Here is a 16,689-nt window from a genome sequence, read left to right as displayed (position 1 = left end):
TTTAGCCCTAAAATCTCTCAGAGGGAATGAACTGTCATTGGTGGGTGACTCAGATGGGCCGGCATTGCCACACCCCCAAACCAGCTTCATCAAAAGCACCTGGCCAGCAGGAGGGCGGAATTCCTCCCTTTACCATCTTCATGACAAGCTGCTGCCAGCCAGAGGACATAGGGCTGGTGGCCATTTTGCTGACCCATCTGAACAAAGAACTCTAAGAACTTGAAACCGTTTTGCTTGAACTTGATTGGAAACCAGAACTCTGATTTTTCCCACAAAAAGGACATCTTTCCAGGAACTAAGTATTTTTCTCCCTTCTTTTATTTTTCATTCTGGCTATTACTGCTTTCATAATTGTTGGTTTTCATAATTGTCTGTATATATTAATTATTTATATTGCGTGAATAAACGACTTTCTCCAAGTCATTCACTTTCCGCTACCCTGCTTATCAGCACACACACAGAAATGATCCCGGGTCTCTGAAGATACGCTACTGTTTGTTTGTTGTTGGCTAGACAGAATATCGTGTGTTTAACCGTTTTATTCGCAGGATTAGTCAGTCAGTTAGTGGGCCCCACGGTCCCATAGTAACCGCGGTGGTGGCAGTTTACTCTGAACCAGTGGGTGACGTTGTAATCACCCGTGTCTCACAGGCTCCCTTCTGAGCTGTCTGCGGCTAATTCTTAACGGTTCCTGCGCATTGACTGCGACCAGAGTTCGCACGATCTGTGCGCTGGCATCGTTTAGAAGGCTAAGTGCGGTCAGCCACTGAGGGCTCCTGTGACACAGATAAAAACAGACAGCAGTGAAGCACTGCAGGCATTTACGCTATAAATTACATCAGCTTCTGTGATAAAACGTGCATGTTTTCACACATACAGACACGTGGTATACAGAAAACCGACAGAGGAGTGTGCTTCCAGCCTCAGCTTTTTACACTCACACTGTCCATCTCTGATGGAGCAGAACTGGCTCTGTAGACTGCTACAGCATCACTACAGTACACAGCACATGGGGAGGGGTAGAGAGGTTGGGGGCTGGTGCTGTACACCAGAGCCTGCTGCACACTGAATAGGGACTGTCTACAAATCATTTTATCTCCATGACCTTTGTTGTCAGTCTCTCAGTACAGGGAAAAGAAACTTTTCCCCCCACGGGGCCCCTGTGGATTCTGGGCCCCCTGCGGCTGCATCCCTTGCAGGGTCTATTGTTACGCCCCTTCCTTCAGCACTGCCACCAATGAACAAGGTTTCGGGCAGAAGAAGTGGAAGTGCCTTGATTAAAATGAAAACCATTGAAAACTGCAAAAAATGTGCTACTGATCTGATCAACCATTAACAAGGTGCTTTCCCAGCAAAGTCCTCACACGAATCAGGGACTGAATGATCCGAGGGCGGTGCTTGAATGGCGCGACCCTTTGCTGTATCGCACTCCACTGGGTTGTGGTTGGAGCACTGTCGTGGGCACCACAAGGCATCTACACCAGCGGTATCAAGCAGTGCCCCGCCTTAAGGCATTGTGACTGGCAGTACATAATGGCCGAAACAAAACACGCTGCCCCAGTTACCACTTATATACCTTGGTTGCCTGTCGCTGCCACCTCTGGTATTCCGCGGCGGAGTCAAAGCTGACGTGATAGGTGGGCGCCTGTGCTTCAGACGAGCAGAACGCCAGGCAGTGGGGTTTCCGCTTCACGTCTTCGATCTGAAGGACACAAACACAACTTTGTCTGAAACCCGTCACACAAGTCAACATTCTGCTAACAAATAATCATCACTGGTAGAAATGCAGAATATAATACAGAAGAACACAGTAATACAATGAAAACTGCTAAGCCCTCCCCCCCAACTAATCAATGTAAGCTTGGACACGCCTCACAACACCTCATCAGCTCTGCCATAAGGTCACTCACCATCTAACTACTATAGGAGGGAAGGCTACAGGACTCAGCAGGGCAAGAGTATATTCAGGGGCTAGTTATAAAAAACAGAACTGACTAAAGTAATACCTGTATTATTATTCATCTTCCGCAGTGCTGGACAGAGTATATTGTCTTGTCACTAACTGTCCCTCAGAGGGGCTCACAATCTAATCCCTACCATAGTCATATGTCTATGTATGTATCCTGTAGTGCATGTATCATAGTCCAAAGGCTCATACACACATCAGACCATAGTCTTTTGAAAATGAAAGATCACAGACCAATCTTACCCCCTTCCATGTAGTATGAGAGCCATACTCTACACAGTCTTTTCTATGGAGCTGAACTCCCCATCAGACAGAAATCTTTGCAAGATGCTGCACACACAGATGCTGTACAGACACAAAAGATCAGTATCTGCAAAAGATCTGTTCCTGCCAAAAATCCATTCCTGCAAATTGCAATGATAGTCTATGAGATCTGAAGATCATCATACACACATGATTTAACTGACATTCATCTGCAGATCAAGCAATCATCCGCAGATCTGAAAATCCATCCTGGTGGATCTGATCTGCAGATGAATGTCAGTTAAATCATGTGTGTATGATGATCTGCAGATCTCATAGACTATCATTGCAATTTGCAGGAATGGATTTTTGGCAGGAACAGATCTTTTGCAGATACTGATCTTTTGAGTGTGTGCAGCATGTTTGTGTGCAGCATCTTGCAAAGATTGCTTTCTGATCGGGAGTTCAGCTCCATAGAATAGACTGTGTAGGTATGGCTCTCATACTACATGAAGGGTGGTAAGATTGGTCTGTGATCTTTCATTTTCCAAAGACTATAGTCTGATGTGTGTATGCACCTCAAGGCCGATTTTAGGGGAAGCAAATTAACATATCTCTATGTTTTTGAGATGTGGGAGGAAACCGGAGTGCCCGGAGGAAACCCACACAGACACGGGGAGAACATACAAACTCCATGCAGATGTTGACCTGGCTGGGATTCAAACCGGGGACCCGGCACTGCAGGGCGAGAGCACTAAACACAATATTTTCTATGAAATCAAAGCACTGACCACTAGTTTCTAATATGGTGATCTTAAAGAGGCAATCTGCAAAATAAAACAAACTGGAAAGCAAAAGCAGATAGCCCCTTTAAGATCACCATACTATAAAACTGATGGAAACGGAGGATCCACTCACTTCTATGAAGCATCAGATAAAAACTACTGTACAGACTGGTTGCCAAGAATAGGTCCTCCATGTACTTCTTAACGTGGGAATCTGCACGAAGGATGCAAAACGTGCCCTAAAATCCCATCCTGCTCCCCTCTCCGCCAGGAGGAAGCCAATAGTGCCCTCCATTGGTAAACATTATTTATTATTTTATGCCAACATGAAGTCATAGCAGACGTAGATATACTGTAGTGGTGGAAAAAGTGGTTAAAATAATTTATGCGTAACCCTTTGCAACTTTCTGCCAAATAATGCTGTCCAATGTGAAAATCCTCAACTCCTCCTCCTATTCACTTCCTGCCCTTCTCCCCTTCAATCTGAAGCCATCATAGCCTATCAGTCAGCTGGGAGGCGTAGCTTCATCACTTTCCCACCTCCATGCCTATGTGACCAGACTGGGTGTGAGCAGGCAGCTGTCAGGTGCTGAGGTTCTATGAATCAGTGAGACAGGCAGTCTCCTTTTTTATTTACCATAAAAGAGTGTTCTATGAAATGCATATGAAAGTGATAATCTGCAGAGATTTCCCCTTTCCATCAGAGATGGCAGACAGAAGGAATCTCCCTCACCTTACCACCCACGAGGGGCAGAATGTGCACCTTCCCCGTCTGGCAATCCTTCACAGAGGACACAATTAGCGACGTACCGCAGAGGACCACCTGCCTCTCTGCCCACTTGTGCAGCTGCAGCTTCCCTTTACGGACGTTAAAAACGCCAGAGAGCAAAATCCGATCCTGCTGCTCCACCGAACTCGGCTTCTCTGAAACACAGAATAAAACGCTCACAGAGGCTGTACTGCAGAGCCAATCATCTCATCCAATCTGTAAAAGAGGAACCGTAACCACATATGGCAGAATGAAGTAAAACATGCTATGTTAAAGAGACACTGAAGCGAAAAAAATATATGATATAGTGAATTGGTTGTGTACTATGAATAATTACTAGAAGATTAGCAGCAAAGAAAATATTCTCATACTTTTATTTTCAGGTATATAGTGTTTTTTTCTAACATTGCATCATTCTATAATATGTGCAGATTACACAACACTCAGCATTCAAAATGAGACTTTCAGAGTAGTCTGTGAACTAATGACCTCTCCTCTGGCAGAGGAAAAGTAAACAGTTCAATTACAGTTGAGATAATAAAAGTCAGATAACAGCCCTCTCCAGGACAAGTTAGTCGGAGAGCTTAATGGCTTTTTTGCATAGAGATAACAACTGGAGTTTCTCAACTCTTCCTGTACTGGAAACAATTAGACTGATGTATCTGATCTTAAGGTAGCCATACACTGGTCGATGTGCCATTAGATCGACCAGCTGACAGATCCCTATCTGATCGAATCTGATCAGAGAGGGATCGTATGGCTGCCTTTACTGCAAACAGATTGTGAATCGATTTCAGCCTGAAACCGATTCACCATCTGCTGAGCTGCTCCTGCCGCCTGTCCCCCCCGTATACATTACCTGAGGCTGGCTCCCGGGCATCTTCTCCGCATTGCACGGCTCTGTTCCGGATCCATTACGGCGCTTCCTGTGTTACTCCGTGACCAGGAAGTTCAAATAGAGCGCCCTCTATTAGAACTTCCTGGTCACTGCAGTGACACAGGAAGCGCCGGGATGGATGGAGCCGGAACAGAGCCGTGCAGCACGGAGAAGACGCCTGGGAGCCAGCCTCAGGTAATGTATACCTGATCGGATCGGCCGCCGCTAGCGACGCGCACTTTACCCGCGGGCGATCGAGGGTAATTTCCCGCACGGCGCGATCGACGGACCGATCCGATTTCGGGAGGGAATCGGATCGGCGGCTGCGTTTACCGCGAACGATTGGCAGCAGATTCGATCCCAGGATCGAATCTGCTGTCGAAATGGCCGGGAATCGAGCCAGTGAATGGCTACCTTTAATGTTTTATTTCTTAGCTGTACTACACATACAAATCATAATATCATAATAATTTTTTTAGCCTCAGTGTCTCTTTAAATACTCTGGTTTCAGCATCAGAAACACTTGCTTAGGCTATTATTTTTATTTATTGTATTTATAAAGTGCCAACTTATTACGCATCACTGCACAATAAATACAGTATACTGCAGTGTATATAGTGTTCCTATTTGGAACCAGTCGCCAGCAGGTGGCAGCAAAGCATCCAACAACTCCGATTCACAATCCTACACTGAGTGGATTAGATGAAACTGTTCTCTTCCTGATTTAGGAAAGCGATCTGGTGGTAATTTCAAAACCCGGGCTGCTCCGCATACAAAGAGGTGCACTGTAGAAAAGACAAAAGAAGGAGCAATCACAGGTTCTGTGTAAATTAGGGGAAATAGCCCCTTAAGATTGCATCGTGTATACCTAGCATAAGCTTGGCAGCAGTAAGCGTAGTGTCCCACACTTAGCAGTCAGGAGACCAGGAATTAGCGTAGAAATACAAAGAAATTGCCTCCGGAGTGTTTACTCAGTCAGGGACGGTTCTCTCATGAAGCAAGGTGAAACATTTGCATCAGGTTCAGAGATTACAGGGGCAGCATGTTTGCACTGTGTTTACACTAACAGCATGGAGTCAGAGTAGGAGGAGACGCGAGAGGAGAGTGAGGTGAAGAGGTCATCATTGGGGAAACGCAGCTTGTTGTGCTGTGTGGGGAGTCTGACAGTGAGTGGGGAGGGGGGAAGAAGGAGAGCAGCAGTGTTTCATTTGACTTGCACAGCAGAAGGGAGGAGGCGGCACTGCTGTCCTGATTGAGGAGGAATGGAGTGGCTGAGGGTGAGCAGTTTGTTTGTCACAGACTCACAGCCGTGCGCTATCGTGTTGAGCTGCAGCATGTCATGTGAGAACATTCCAAATGGGGGGGGGGGGGCACATCCTCACAAGTTTGCCTCGGGCAGCAAAAAGTCTATCTAGCACCAGCCCTGTGCTGAGTATACCCTGGAAAATATAAGCCATTTTGAAGTCCTATAGTGGTTACTACTGTGTTTCCTCAAAAATAAGACACTGTCTTATATTAATTTTACCTCCAAAAGATGTGCTAGGGCTTAGCTGGGGAGGGCTTATATTTTTGAGGGGTATAAAATCTAACGCTATGTTAGTGTATGGGGAAGAGTGCAGTCTTACCGCTCCTCCCATATGGCTGTGTCCCCCTCTGCTCACCTGTAAATGGCTCCAGTATCCTAACATGGTCGTCGCCCTTTGACCCAGTCGCCTCACCTGTGCTGCATGCTGGGTCGGCTCCATAACCGCGCTACCCCCCCCCCATCCCCCGCATAGAAACGCCTGACGTGGTCGCCAGCATGTGTGTGATGTCACACATGCGCCCATGTTATGCTGGCAACCAGGTGCAGAGCGTGTATGTGGATGCCAATGACGGCCAGGTAAAGTATATTGCACCGGGCACATCTTATATTAGGCGGGACAGCGAGGGGGGTTCTGTCACATTCGTCACTCGTCTCAATATCGCTTGAAGTTACCGCTGCGCACCCGATCGAGCAAGTCGGCCCTACATCTTACATCATGTCCGATTGATACATGCGACCAATATCGGCCTGATATTGGTCTCATGATCTCATCGTCGATCAGGCATGTTCTAGGCAGCACCAATTTTCATCTGATATGATTATAATAATGGAATTGTATGGTCGATCGGCCGCCAAGTTGCCTGGTGTATGGCTACCTTTAGATTCACAGGAAAGTTTCAGAGTTCAGCTTCCTCTCAGACTTCAGAAACTACTGATCATTGTCACATGCAGTTATCACTAAAGCTGAGGCCGCCATGTGATTTTTGTCAGTCGGATTTGTGACATTTTCCTTTGAAGTTTATACATGGGATAAACCTTGTACACACTGCTAACACTGTAACACAAACCTGACTGGCCACATTGCTTGTGGTAATTTCACATCCCAGCCATACTCTCACGCAATAAAGTACCTTTACAGCCCAGGGCAGCAGAGGTTTATGGGGGAAGAGGCGACATGATCTCTGGCTGCTGCTGGTAGCATGCTGACAGTGCAGAGAGCCAGGAGGGAATGTCTTACAGATGCCTAGCGAGCTGCTGTCACACAAGTATGACCCAGAGAGGTGCTGCTATGTGTCTGCTACCACAGCCTGTGTCACTTCCAGGCATGTGGGTGACAGGAGGGAACAGCAGACCAAACAGCACAGCAAGCAGGTTTTACTGGAAATGCTATCTTTTAGGTTTTCTCTCTGCTTTTCATTTTTAGTCTCTACACAGTAATACTGCTGCCCCTCGCCCTCCTCAGTTCTAATACTGCGGCCCCTCGCCCTCCTCGGTGTAATACTGCTGCCCCTCACCTACCTCAGTTCTAGTACTGCGGCCCCTTGCCCTCCTCAGTTCTAATACTGCGGCCCCACGCCCTACTCAGTTCTAATACTGCGGCCCCTCGTCCTCTTCAGTAATACTGCGGCCCCTCGTCCTCTTCAGTAATACTGCGGCCCCTCGCCCTCTTCAGTAATACTGCGGCCCCTCGCCCTCTTCAGTAATACTGCGGCCCCTCGCCCTCTTCAGTAATACTGCGGCCCCTGGCCCTCTTCAGTAATACTGGTTCCCCTCGCCCTCTTCAGTAATACTGCGGCCCCTCGTTCTCCTCAGTTCTAATACTGCTGCCCCTCACCCTCCTCAGTTCTAATATTGCTGCCCCTCGCCCTCCTCAGTTCTAATACTGTGGCCCCTCGCCCTCCTCAGTTCTAATACTGTGGCCCCTCGCCCTCCTCGGTGTCATACTGCAGTCCCTCGCCCTCCTCAGTGAAATACTGCTGCACCTCACCCTCCTTAGTTCTAATACTGCGGCCTCTCGCCCTCCTCGGTGTAATACTGCTGCCCCTCACCCTCCTTAGTTCTAATACTTCGGCCTCTCGCCCTCCTCGGTGTAATACTGCTGCCCCTCACCCTCCTTAGTTCTAATACTGCGGCCTCTCGCCCTCCTCAGTGTAATACTGCTGCCCCTCGCCCTCCTCAGTTCTAATACTGCGGCCCCTCGCCCTCCTCAGTTCTAATACTGCGGCCCCTTGCCCTCCTCGGTGTCATACTGCAGTCCCTCGCCCTCCTCGGTGTAATACTGCCGCCCCTTGCCCTCCTCAGTGTAATACTGTGGCCTCTCGCTGTAATACTGCAGCCCCTCGCCCTCCTCAGTGTAATACTGCCGCACCTAGCCCTTCTCGGTGTAATACTGCCGCACCTAGCCCTTCTCGGTGTAATACTTCCGCACCTCTCCCTCCTCTGTACGGAGAGATGAGCAGCATATTCTGTACTCTGTTGAGGGGAAGAGGGAGGTGCTTCTCTACTATGCAGAGGGAAGGGGAGGGAAGCATGTTCTGCACTATGGAGAGAAGAAGGAGGAGCATGTTCTGCACTATGAAGAGAAGGAGGAGCGTGTTCTGCACTATGGAGAGGAGAAGGAGGAGCATGTTCTGCACTATGAAGAGAAGGAGGAGCATGTTCTGCACTATGGAGAGGAGAAGGAGGAGCATGTTCTGCACTATGGAGAGGAGAAGGAGGAGCATGTTCTGCACTATGGAGAGGAGAAGGAGGAGCATGTTCTGCACTATGGAGAGGAGAGGGGGTAGCATGTCCTGTACTATGGAGGGAAATGTACTGTACTACAGAGCATACATATGAATTGGCCACCGGGAGACTTGGGCGCAGGATACAGCCGATATGCCTTATCCTTCTGCTGCACAAGTGCCGGCGGCGTTAAATACTATTCCCCCTCCAGGTCCACGTGAATAGTGGGGAATGATGTAATTCGGCTGCCAGTTATTGCTGGAAGGCGAATTACAGTGTTTTAGAAGCAAATTCAACTCCGTCTTCTGACGGAGCCAAAGTTACTCACTGTGCGCCGCTACTTCCAGAATTCCGGCCTATGGTGGCACCAGCTGCGCCCAAATCTCCTGAGCTGTAATCACAGAGCTCGTACTACAGAAAACACACAAATTCTCTGCATTGTGATGATTATAATGAAGATTGCGCTCACCGCTGTAGAATCGGATCATGCAGCTGAGGTCGGAGTGGGCTGCCTCCTCCTGGATTCTGGTTGTGTCCCGGAAGCCCAGGTCAGACAGGTATCTGTAGATGATGTGTAAAGGGCGCTCCTCCGGCTCCAGCCTCCTGATGATACACAATAATAATAATAATAATAAAATAACAGGCACTCTGAACTACCACCAAAATTTTGCTTTTATTGTAGAGTAGTAGGTGTGTCTCAGCACCCTATAGAAAAAGACACGGGAGACAAAAAAAAAGGTAGGCCAATAGCGCAATATGTTTTCATATACGGGATATCAACAGGTAAGATAATGTTACTACTCACAAAGGAGGGATGCAGAGGGGCAACCAACCACAGGAAGCAGGCGGAGACAACACACCCGACTCCAGCCGGACCTGGGTGTGGTCTCTCTCCTTTGTAAAAGGGACAGATTATTGCTATGGTTTAAACCATGTGTGGTCTGTCTAGAAGCCTCCAACAGGGTATGTTGGGGGGAGGGGGGTACATAAAGCACAATTTGGGTAAAGAGGCGCGCAAGTGTGAATAAAATTTGATTAAAAACAAGATAAAAATCGAAAAAATGAGGTGGCTTACCTCAAGGAAAGGAGACTTGCGCCTGTGCAGTATAGCGGGCCAACATCGATCGGCTATTTCTCCGAGCAGAGAGCCGATACTGCGCCTGCGCTGGAGCCGGGAAGATAAATATTTACATCCCCGCTGTTCGGGGAGATTTATGGCCGTCGCCGTGGGACCGAGGAGGACGGGGGAAGCATCAATAGGATCCGAAGGCTTCCCCCACCCGAGGTGAGTACCCCCCAGGGGAGGTTTATTCATTACAGATTTTCTTTAACCCCTGTTGTGCATTTCCACCTCCCCATGCCCCCTAAAAGGACGAGGGGGGGGGGGGGGGGAGTTGTATATTGGTCTGTGGTGGTTCTAACCATCTGTAGAACCTTTTTATGCTTTTTCAAGATTGCAACCGCCTTCTGATCTGGCCAAAACTGGACTGCATGAGTGGAGACAAACTTGTGCTCTCCATCTGCTCCCTGTGGTTGGTTGCCCCTTACTGCAATCCACATTTGTGAGTATACTTCCTGTCAGTCCATATTTCCAGGAAACGTGGCATATTGCACTATTGGGCTCTTGTTGTCTCTGTGTTTTTTCCTAAAGCCGAACCTTCACCTCACTCACCTTTAGTTATAATAATATAATGAGTAAAACAGTCCACTTTCACTAACACCAAGTGATCAGACGCACCTTTGTAAAATAGTGCAAAACAAAATGAACATTTCTCCCAAAGCAGCCAATTACATCCCAGGAAAAGGAAAACTGGGGCCTGTTTATAATGCTGGAAATTCATTCATCATTCATTAAAAGGAACAACATGGGAATTATTTCACTACTTAGTGCTTATATTATCATCAGCTGGCATAATCCAGGCAGAAAACTGACTCTCCCGTCTGACAATTTCCATTAGGTACACTGTGAAATGGGCGTTTTATATAGAGGTAGTCCCCAGTCAAGGAAATAGGGACTGTAGGTTAGTTCTTAGGGCTGGTTCACACAAATGGCAGCTGCGTCGTCCCGTGACGCCTCGTTCGAGGGCTGCGGTGCGCAATCGACGGCTTCCCGTCACGATCGGCGTCTCTCGCCCTCGCAAGGGAGGACATGAAGCCGCAGCGGCTAGGTGACCCTGGACGTCGCGCGTGTCTTCTAGGGCCGGCCGAAACCATGCGTTAAATGTGGATCAGAACGCCACGTTTGTGCAATCGATGGTAATCGCACAATGCTAAATGTTCCCATTCACTTGAATGGGAGCGTTTAGCCGAGGAGTCCCAAACGCTTGATGGTAAACGCCGCCAAGCGTCCGTGTGACCCGGCCCCAACTCTGAATCTGTCCATAAGTTGAAACACTGTGCCATCGCTGTTCCCTGTACCTTCTCAATGCCCCAATGCTCTTCCAGCGTCCTCCTCTGTGTATATAAGGGATGGAGGGGGTCAATAGATACCAGTGAACTGTATAACAGAAGGCGGGCCATTAGATTCCAGGGAACTGTATAAAAGAGGGAGGGGTCACTAGACACCAGGGAACTGTATAGGGGAGAGAGGGGGGCACTAGACACAAGGGAACTGTATAAGGGAGAGAGGTGGCCACTAGACATTGAGGTTGGCCTGCGACTTGCTCCCAGTTTTCAAGTTGTCCCACTGTGTATTTGAGTTTGACACTCCTGATTTAAAGAGATTAAAGGAAACAAGAGGTGGGGTAGCATACACAATATGTATACCTAGAGGCAGTGTGTTTTTTAGGTAATATTTAGTAAGGAGTACAACGTGGCCAGAGGTGAACCATCTGTGAAGTGCGGTGGTGGGGACAGGTAACATAACTTCATTAACGCAGTTCTCAATGTCACAGAGTGGGAAGCAGATCAGGATGGACAGCTAAGTGGGGAAAGTAAAGAAAAGAGAGGGAGGATGATCGCTCTTGTCAGCTGAAGACACGTCTTCTTCTTTATTGTGACTGTCAGTCTCTAGCAGAAAGGTGTGGCTTCAGACTGATTGGAAGTGAGCAGGCAGATAGAGCAGATGAGGATCTATGAATTAACGGAGCGAGAATTTTCCCTTTCTTTACTTTGCAAAACCAGCAACATTTATTGAAAAACATTTAATGCATAATTAATTTAAAATAATCTTTAAAAAAACAAAACAAAAGAACTCTACCTTAAACATTATCTGCTGCTAAAGGAGGAGAGAGTATGTAGCCTGCACCTGGGTTATATCAGACTTTAGTAAAGACTGCTTAAAGGGAACCTTAACAGAGGGATATGGATGTTTCTTTTTAAACAATACCAGTTGCTTGGCACTCCTGATGATCTCTCTTGCTGCAATAGTGACTGAATCACACACCTGAAACAAGCATGCAGCTAATCCAGTCTGACTTAGTCAGAGCACCTGATCTGCATGCCTGTTCAGGGGCTGTGGCTAAAAGTATGAGGGCTCATTTCCACTATCGCGAATTCGCATGCGGTTTTTGCACGCAAATTCGCATAGCAATACAAGTGAATGGGACTGTTTCCACTTGTCAGGATTCCTTCGCGTTTTTCTGTGCAGAAAAAATTCGCATGGCAGAGCCATCAGAATTCGCATACCGCAATGCGAATCGCATACAATGTATGTAATAGGAAATTCGCATGAGGTTTGGGCATGCGAATTTTCATGCAAATTCGCATAGGAACAATGGAAAAGCACACCAGGACTGCCATGGTTAAATTTGCATACATCGTCATCCATGCGAATTCGCATGAAAATTCGCATGGACCCGCATGCGAATTTTGCATCCGCATGCGAATTTTTACCGCGGCGATTCGCACCGCACAAGTGGAAATGCAGCCTAAGAGACACAGGATCAGCAGGGGAGTCAGGAAACTGGTATTATTTTCAAAGGAAAAATCCATATACAGTGGATTGCAATAGTATTCGGCCCCCTTGAAGTTTTCCACATTTTGTCATATTACTTCCACAAACATGAATCAATTTTATTGGAATTCCACGTGAAAGACTAATACAAAGTGGTGGAACGAAAATCATACATGATTCCAAACATTTTTTACAAATAACTGACTGCAAAGTGGGGTGAGCGTAATTATTCAGCCCCCTGAGTCAATACTTTGTAGAACCATCTTTTGCTGCAATTACAGCTGCCAGTCTTTTAGGGTATGTCTCTATCAGCTTTGCACATCTAGAGACTGAATTCTTTGCCCATTCTTCTTTGCAAAACAGCTCCAGCTCAGTCAGATTAGATGGACAGCTTTTGCGAACAGCAGTTTTCAGATCTTGCCACAGATTCTCGATTGGATTTAGATCTAGACTTTGACTGGGCCATTCTAACACATGGATATGTTTTGTTTTAAACCATTCCATTGTTGCCCTGGCTTTATGTTTAGGGTCATTGTCCTGCTGGAAGGTGAACCCAGTCTCATGCCTTTTGCAGACTCCAAGAGATTTTCTTCCAAGTTTGCCCTGTATTTGGCTCCATCCATCTTCCCATCAACTCTGACCAGCTTCCCTGTCCCTGCTGAAGACATGCACCCCCCGAGCATGATGCTGCCACCACCATATTTGACAGTGGGGATGGCGTGTTCAGAGTGATGTGCAGTGTTAGTTTTCTGCCACACATAGCGTTTTGCATTTTGGCCAAAAAGTTCAATTTTTGACTCATCTGACCAAAGCATCCTCTTCCACATGGTTGCTGTGTCCCCCACATGGCTTGTGGCAAACTGTAAACCGGACTTCTTATGCTTTCTGTTAAAGCGGTATAAAACCCTGACATAATATTCAATAAAAACATGTTTTCCTACATTTTATATGCCATATGGTTAGCATATTTGCTTTTGTGCATAAGTATTATTCATTTAGAAATTATACGTTCCTAAAGTACACTTATTTTACTCAGAGCTGACTTTGCATTTTATTTATAACTGCTTTATTCATCCTCTAACTTAATCAGAAAGCATCAGAAAGCATTTATGCTTGTCTGACTTTGTTCAGGGGACCCAGCAGTGTGAGAGAAGGCTTTGTTTACATTTCTCACTTGATACAATTAAATACAAGATAATAATCTATTAGTGCAAAGTAGAAATGCTGGGTTTCATTCTGCTTTAACAATGCCTTTCTTCTTGCCACTCTTCTATAAAGGCCAACTTTGTACAGTGCACAACTAATAGTTGTCCTGTGGACAGATTCCCCCACCTGAGCTGTAGATCTCTGCAGCTCATCCAAAGTCACCATGGGCCTCTTGACTGCATTTCTGATCAGCGCTCTCCTTGTTCGGCCTGTGAGTTTAGGTGGACGGCCTTGTCTTGGTAGGTTTACAGTTGTGCCATATTCCTTCCATTTCTGAATGATCTCTTGAACAGTGCTCCGTGGGATGTTCAAGGCTTTGGAAATCTTTTTGTAGCCGAAGCCTGCTTTAAATTTCTCAATAACTTTATCCCTGACTTGTCTGGTGTGTTCTTTGGACTTAGTGTGTTGCTCCCAATATTCTCAGAGGCCCGGTGCACACCAAAAACCGCTAGCAGATCCGCAAAATGCCAGCAGATTTTGAAACGCTTTTTTTTATTTTTCTATGGCGTTTTGCTAGCGTTTTGCGGATTGCTGCTGCGGTTTTCAGTATAGTAGATTTCATATATTGTTACAGTAAAGCTGTTACTGAACAGCTTCTGTAACAAAAACGCCGGCAAAACCGTTCTGAACAGGCGTTTTTCAGAGCGGTTTGCGGTTTTCCTATACTTAACATTGAGGCAGAAACGCATCCGCAATCCAAAAAATGCCTCACCCAGGCATTTTTCGTTTCTGCAAAATTCCTCCCACTCTGGTGTGCACCACCCCATTGAGATACATTGACCAAGCGGATCCGCAGCCGCAAGCGGCTGCAGAAACGCTGAAAAAGCCGCTCGGTGTGCACCAGCCCTCAGGGCTGGTGCACACCGAGCGGCTTTTTCAGCGTTTCTGCAGCCGCTTGCGGCTGCGGATCCGCTTGGTCAATGTATCTCAATGGGGTGGTGCACACCAGAGCGGGAGGCGTTTTGCAGAAACAAATCCTCCCGGGGTGAGGCATTTTTTGGATTTCGGATGCGTTTCTGCCTCAATGTTAAGTATAGGAAAACCGCAAACCGCTCTGAAAAACGCCTGTTCAGAACGGTTTTGCCTGCGTTTTTGTTACAGAAGCTGTTCAGTAACAGCTTTACTGTAACAATATATGAAATCTACTACACCAAAAGCGCTACACAAAACAGCAAAACGCTAGCTGAAACGCTACAGAAAAATAAGAAAAAGCGTTTCAAAATCTGCTAGCATTTTGCGGATCTGCTAGCGGTTTTTGGTGTGCACCAGGCCTCAGACAACCTCTAAGGACCTCACAGAGCAGCTGTATTTGTACTGACATTAGATTACCTACAGGTGCAATCTATTTAGTCATTAGCACTCATCAGGCAATGTCTATGGGCAACTGACTGCACTCAGACCAAAGGGGGCTGAATAATTACGCAAACCCCACTTTGCAGTTATTTGTTAAAAATGTTTAGAATCATGTATGATTTTGTTCCACTTCTTGATTCAGGTTTGTGGCAGTAATATGACAAAATGTGGAAAAGGGGGCCGAATACTTTTGCTAACCACTGTACTTCTCAGTTTAGGTTCCCTTTAAAAGTTGGTAAATTAAAGTTTGCGAGTCTCCAGTCACTTCCAGAATCTAAAGTGACAACTTTTATTTGATTTTTTGAAACATAACTCTGGACTTGAGTTATAATCTTATGTGGGTGCTGCACAATTACAAACAGTAATTCACACTTTCTCTATGGTCTATTATGACCCAGGCAAGAGTTATAGACTTTGTCAGATTTTAATCGAATCCAGCTCAGGTTTGCTGGACCATTCATGTTCTCCAATGGAGAAAGCGAGGCCCATTGTGAAACATACATATCTGGGGTTACATCACATATCACACGCATTATAAACAGACCAGGAAAAAGCCAATAGAGTCATCTGTCATCGCCGTAATCATTACAACATTCCAATCATTGAAATCACACCCATAAATAGCTTTATTACTCTGTCAACTGTCTGCGAGGAAAGGAAGAAGAATGTTCAAATATTTGCTTCTGGTTTAGTGAGTTCGGTGAGTGCTACCAGTTACTGCACTCTCACCAGACAATGACAGCGATATTTACTCCGCAAACAGAGAGGACATAATCATGGGAGAGTCCTCAATAGCTTCACAACTAAAAGAAGAGTTCCCAATATCACCAGGCCTCAATATCACAGGAGAAGTACAGAGAGGAGATGTATGAAGAGTCCTCAGTATCAAAGGAGATGTATGAAGACTATTCAGTATCACAGGACATGGCAGATGAGTAAGCCCAGGCCTCAGCATCACAGGAGAGGTATGAAGAGTCCTCAGTATCTCCAGGCCTCAGTATCATAGGATATGTATGAATAGTCCTCAGTATCTCCAGGCCTCAGCATCACAGGAGATGTATGATGAGTTCTCAGTATCACGGGAGATGTATGAAAAAGTCCTCAGTAACTCCAGACCTCAGCATCGCAGGAGACGTATGAAGAGCCCTCGGTATCTCCAGGCCTTAGTATCACAGGAGATGTTAGAAGAGTCCTCAGTATCTCTAGGCCTCAGTATCACAGGATATGTATGAAGTGACATCAGTACTCCCAAACCTCAGTATCACAGGAGACGTATGTGGAGCCCTCAGTATCTCCAGGCATCAATATCACTGGAGATGCATGAAGAGCCCTCAGTATCTCCAGGCCTCAGTATCACAGGAGATGCATGAAGAGCCCTCAGTATCACAGGAGATGTATGAAGAGTCTTCAGTATCTCCAGGCCTCAGTATCAGAGGAGATGTATGAAGAGTCCTCAGCATCTCCAGGCCTCAGCATCACAGGAGATGTATGATGAGTTCTCAGTATCACGGGAGATGTATGAAAAAATCCTCAGTAACTCCAGACCTCAGCATCGCAGGAGACGT

General features: G+C 46.5%; 1 protein-coding gene across 2 annotated transcripts in view; it reads right to left on the bottom strand.

The window, feature by feature from the left end:
- Positions 1-16,689, bottom strand: part of PHLPP2 (PH domain and leucine rich repeat protein phosphatase 2) — an 88,227-nt gene that overhangs the window by 36,597 nt on the left and 34,941 nt on the right. For both annotated transcript variants that reach the window (XM_068259743.1, XM_068259744.1), the window contains exons 3-5: positions 9,140-9,273; positions 3,728-3,918; positions 1,577-1,702 (exon numbers count right to left, since the gene is read on the bottom strand). In XM_068259743.1, coding sequence (XP_068115844.1) covers positions 1,577-1,702; positions 3,728-3,918; positions 9,140-9,273 — 451 coding nt within the window. The remainder of the gene's footprint in view (positions 1-1,576; positions 1,703-3,727; positions 3,919-9,139; positions 9,274-16,689) is intronic.

Source organism: Hyperolius riggenbachi, chromosome 11 (genome assembly GCF_040937935.1).
Source record: "Hyperolius riggenbachi isolate aHypRig1 chromosome 11, aHypRig1.pri, whole genome shotgun sequence".
NCBI classification, from domain to species: Eukaryota; Metazoa; Chordata; class Amphibia; order Anura; family Hyperoliidae; genus Hyperolius; species Hyperolius riggenbachi.
This window is presented reverse-complemented; position numbering and strand designations above follow the sequence as displayed.